Raw genomic sequence first — 5,015 nt, 5'->3', positions numbered from 1 at the left:
AATCGATGCTTATAGATGGGTCAGTGGTAGGGTTGGTTGGAGATAGTTTTAAGGACATATATTGAAGTCTCTGGGATGAAATTAGATACAGAGAGGGGTTATTGTGATTTGGAAAGAACAAAGATCTGCTAATTAAGTTTGCCTGACATGAATCTAAAAATACATTTTAACTTTGATTTGACTATACTTTCTTCCCTCCTTATGCGATGTCAGAAATGGTCTGTTCTGTGTCCAATTAATCTAATAGGGATTTTTAATATCCCCTGATTTGTTCTGTATTGCTGCTGTTGTTTGTCACTGTCATCTACTAGGTTTACATGTTCAGTTCTCTTCCTTTTAGTTTTTGCTCGGTGAAGCCTTTGTTGGAGCAGTGTTTTCTTGTGCAATCTTGTTCTCATCTGTAGAGAGAACATGGAGAGTTGAATTTGTTTTTAGTTCAGTCTTTCATCTTTAATTCTAGCATTTCTAACACTGTTGAAAAGTCAGTGGTACCTGCTTTCCTACAACTCAACCCAAGTAAATCTTGATTCCAAACTAGTTGGTCTTTCATTACTGCCTACTGTCTGAGTTGATGGTACCTATTTTACTAAGCAAACAAGTCTACAATTTCAAGTGTAAATATCTCTGTGGTGTTCTGTTTTTTCTTCTTCTTATTATTATTTTTCTTAAATAATTTGCAACTAGTAGCTATCTTAGCTCATTAAGAAATCAAAATTGCACGAGTTTTACCTTGTCTTATCTACACAATGGACTATTTGTCAATGGTTAACAGATGCAAATCATTGTGGTGTGATGGTTGAGTTAAAGAAGGAAGAAAGAATCTGATAATATTTCACTAATTGTTATTTGTAGGTGTCAGAGAAGCTCTGAGTGTCCCATGTGTTTGCAATCCATTAGTCTTAAAGATCCCACCAGGTTGGTTTTGCTTGTTAATTATTTTGATACTTTTATGTGATTATTTGTTCAATTACATTTGAGTCGTTTTCATGTTGCTGCAGTCAAGAATTGTTTGAGGCTGTAGAACGGGAGAGGAAAATCAGGGCTGCTCCTTCAAGAAATGCTACTATTTTTCATCATCCTACACTTGGGGATTTCGAGTTGCAGCATGTCTGTTTCCTATCATTGCTGAAATCCTGTGTTTGTTACTTTTTGGTTAATACATTACAAGCTGTATTCAGGAGATTAAACCTGACATAACTTTTGCTTTGTGATCCAGCTACCAGTTGGTGTGAGTGATTCTGAACTTGAGGAGCGTATAATCCAGCACCTGGCTGCCGCTGCTGCTATGGGAAGGACCCGCCACTTTGGTAGGAGGGAAGGGCAGAGAAACAGGGCATCTTCCCATGGCCGTCCACACTTCTTGGTATTTTCTTCTAATCCTGGTGCACAGCCTTCTGGTCATGTTTCTTCCTCTTTGACTCAGCTAGGCGGGGAAAATGAACCAGCTCCAGTCTCTGTAGCTAGTCCATCCACACCACTCACTTCTGTTGGGGATGAACCACCACAACAAGCCTTACAATCCCCTTCTATTTTAACTGATCAAAGTTCCTCTGCATCTGGATCCACAGCGATGCCTGCAAATAATCAAGGAGTTTCCTTTAATAATAGGTATCAATTGTTTTCTTTTGTAATCTATTTATGATTATTTTTTTTTGCATGTACAAGTCTTTTCATGCACTTCAGTTTGCTATATAAACATGCATGAATTGAATATTCTATCCTTCTATTTTGAGCAGGAGCGCTTCTAGCCTGTCTTCACTGCCAAATCAAGATAGAGCCGGACCATCAGAATTCCAGTCATTTTCAGAGTCTCTAAAATCTAGGCTTAATGCAGTTTCAATGAGGTATAATATGTAAAGTTTACACTGCATTCCAGTATTCCTTTGTTTGAAATTTAGTATTTTATCATTTAGTAGCTTCTAGTTTACTGTCAACGTTTGTTGTCCATAAGGTACAAAGAGTCAATTTCAAGAAGTACAAGAGGGTGGAAGGAGAGGCTGTTTTCTCGTAACAGTTCAATGTCTGATATCAGCTCTGATGTTCGAAGAGAAGTGAATGCAGGAATTGCAACTGTATCTCGTATGATGGAGCGCCTTGAAACCAGAGATAACAGTGGAGACAACCAAGTTTCTGTGTCAAATCATTTGACTGATCGCTCCAATGTGGAGAGGAGCAACCAGAATAATGCTGTGACTCACATGGAGAGCCCATTAAATGAAGGAAGTACACCAGCTGCTTGTGCTGCAAGTTCAGCATCTACTTAAGTTAAAGAGTTTCTTCAGCAATTACGTCTGTCCTCAGCATTTCATCTTTGAAGGTGAGTCATTATTTTGGTTTAAGTTTCATTTTTAAAGTAACTAGTTTACCGACGAGCCATTACATGCCACCATATCTGTATTTCTTTTCCCTTTTTCACTACTTTTAATCAGGAGGAGCTCCCAATCTCTTTGTTAAGTTGAGTGCACATCTTACACTTAAAATAAATGGTCATTTGATGCTTTGAATATTCCATACAAGTTTGCTTAGTTGATCCCATTCATCTCTACACTATTTTATCTAGACATGTTGATATATCCTATTGCATGATATTTCTTTGACTCTACAGTGTTCATCTACTTGGCTGTGGATGTAATTCATCACTATGTTTCCCTATTCTGTGGTACTTAGTGTGTGAGAATTATCAAGAGACGGTCATTCCACACTTGTTGTTGACGGGAATATTATATTAAGGGCAAGGCAACCAACCTTTTCTAAGTGTCTTGGCCTCGGTGCACATCATATGAGCTACTTCAAGATATTTAATATTTAACCTGAGTTCGATTTCAGTTTTCAGGTTGTGACCTCTTTCACTCCAAATATGACATGCTGAGGAGAAGATGCTGTGTATCACAAAGCAGAGGATGAGCTTTCACCTGAAATTGAATAAAAAGGTAAGAAAGAGTAAGTCTTTAGAAACAACTTCCATGTGGACAGATATACATTGGGTATATGTATGTAAATTTGTTTTGTAACCCAGATTTGTTTCAAAGCTAAAGCCAGAACATCCCACGCGGAAATTGTATTCGAGCTATATGTATTATGCCTGGATGGTTGGATTTTCGTACAAGCAGAACACTAATACATCTATCTAATCATGCATTGAAATGTTAGAACCCAGGCCTTTTAAAGGAAAATTACTGGTTTGCATGTATTCTATGACGATTTGTTGCTCTGCACTGCACAGACCATCATCCCATTTTGGAAATGAGTTCGTGGGATCATGGCGGTAAGACGAAGTAAGGATTTGCCGGTCCACACCATTCAATTTGCTGTAGGGACTTGTTCTCTGGGAGTTAATGATGACTTTATCCGGAATTAACTGAAAATGGTGCAAATTTAGCCGTGAACAATTTCGAGCTTAAATATATGCATGGACCGAGAGCCTTCTGAATTTAGCTACCTTGTAATATAACCTTTAGGCTTTATTATTGAAAAGAGCCCCAAAAGAGGTCGTCTGTTTGAGGCTCCCTGGTCACTGGAAGATCGAGTAACGTGCATTGAGTTACACAACAGGCCGCCCATCAATTTGTTTGTCGGAAAAGAGAAAATTAACCAAGTAGGCATGCCCTTTGGGGAGCCCGAGCGTTGGGTGTAATTCGAACTGTCCCAAGTCCTTTACGCAGTGCTCCTTAAGCCTCGTAGAAGTCAGACTATGACCATGGTTTGGAGCACTACCTAAGCCTCAATGATAGGCTCAGCCATGGTTAAAATGGCCTGTCTATGGTTTGGAGCACCACTTAAGCTAATAGGCTCAGCCATAACCCTGTACAATTCATATTTATTGTGGTTGTATAGGCGGGAAATGGGAACCTAATCGTCCAATCTGTTTATAAAATTATGGTAATGAATTTGATATTTACAATCTAAAACTCGAAATTACCCAAAACTTTTGAAGTTTGATAAATGTGACCCATGAATACCTCTTGGTTTAAAGAATAAAACTTATTACTATAAATAACAAAACAAATCACTTTATGTCTTTTAATCTTTTATCCCCTTCTTAATTCTTATTGGTAGAATAGAAAAACATAAACAATTCTTGAAGTTTGTTGTCTCTTCTTTGCATATCTAGTCGTTGCTTTGTGTGGCTAGGTGGTTTTCCTTTTCATGACTTATAACAAGAATAGATGTCACTACCACTTATATTTTAAGAATGTCTTTTTTTATTATTATAAAAAAATTGTGATAAATTCTCATTTATCTCTTTTTTCGAGGTAGTTTTCATGAAAAATGAGTAAATTAAAATAATATTTGAGATTGTAATAATAATTGGTTTTTAAAGTGTTTGTTGCTTTAAAATATATTAAAATATTTTTTATTTTTAAAATTTTATTTTTAACATCATCACATCAAATAATACATCGACTATATTTCTATATATAAATTTTAATTTATTAATTATAATAACTCATCATATGTTTTTCATTTTGAACTATCAAAGTTTCAACATGTTTTACACAAGATATATGCATCTTCCTTTTTTTTCTTTTTTAAAGACGGTGACAACATCCACAAGTGTGATTTTATGTGTATTTTCGCAATTCAATTTTTTTATAATATTTTTTAATGATTTTAATATATTAAAATTAAAATTAAAAAAATTAAAGAATATCATTTTAATTTATTTTTAATTAAAAATATTTTTATAAAAATAGATCCCCAGTGCCTTTGGTTTATGGTCATGACCCAACCTTTGGTTTATGGTCATGACCCAAGAGATACTGTCATCCCTGTTTTCATCTCTCTTTTCTTGGGTAAAAAGGAATAAAAATTAGCCCTCCATTTTGGTCACTTTTGGTTTATAAAATGTGATAGGAAATTCGTCGGTGAGATCGAGATTTTTTGGTCAATTTAATCTATTTTTTAAAAATAACAAAAACAATGTGCTAAAAAAAGTGCTGGTGTTCTTGATATATTAATGGATTCTCTCATTTAGTTGAGGCAAGGATGCTGACTACATCCACTCTTCCAAGAAG

The 5,015-nt window shown here is 35.7% G+C and overlaps 1 protein-coding gene across 2 annotated transcripts; it reads left to right on the top strand.

Annotated features, from left to right (window-relative positions):
• The first annotated feature begins 805 nt into the window (after positions 1 to 805).
• On the top strand, positions 806 to 3,187 carry LOC105119515 (E3 ubiquitin-protein ligase RHF2A-like). 2 transcript variants are annotated; one of them, XM_011017658.1, is made up of 6 exons: positions 806 to 915; positions 999 to 1,107; positions 1,217 to 1,608; positions 1,737 to 1,844; positions 1,952 to 2,317; positions 2,834 to 3,187. In XM_011017658.1, exons 1-5 carry the CDS (start codon positions 878 to 880, stop codon positions 2,262 to 2,264), a joined length of 960 nt encoding a protein of 319 aa, XP_011015960.1. In that variant the 5' UTR covers positions 806 to 877; the 3' UTR covers positions 2,265 to 2,317; positions 2,834 to 3,187. The 2 variants fall into 2 exon arrangements, with proteins under 2 accessions (XP_011015960.1, XP_011015959.1); XM_011017657.1 differs by having other exon boundaries at positions 2,827 to 3,187.
• The last annotated feature ends 1,828 nt before the right edge of the window (positions 3,188 to 5,015 follow it).

The sequence above is a fragment of the Populus euphratica genome, unplaced genomic scaffold (genome assembly GCF_000495115.2).
Source record: "Populus euphratica unplaced genomic scaffold, PopEup_1.0 scaffold3056.1, whole genome shotgun sequence".
NCBI classification, from domain to species: Eukaryota; Viridiplantae; Streptophyta; class Magnoliopsida; order Malpighiales; family Salicaceae; genus Populus; species Populus euphratica.
The sequence above is the reverse complement of the archived record's forward strand: the minus strand, read 5'-3'. Positions and strand labels throughout refer to the sequence as shown.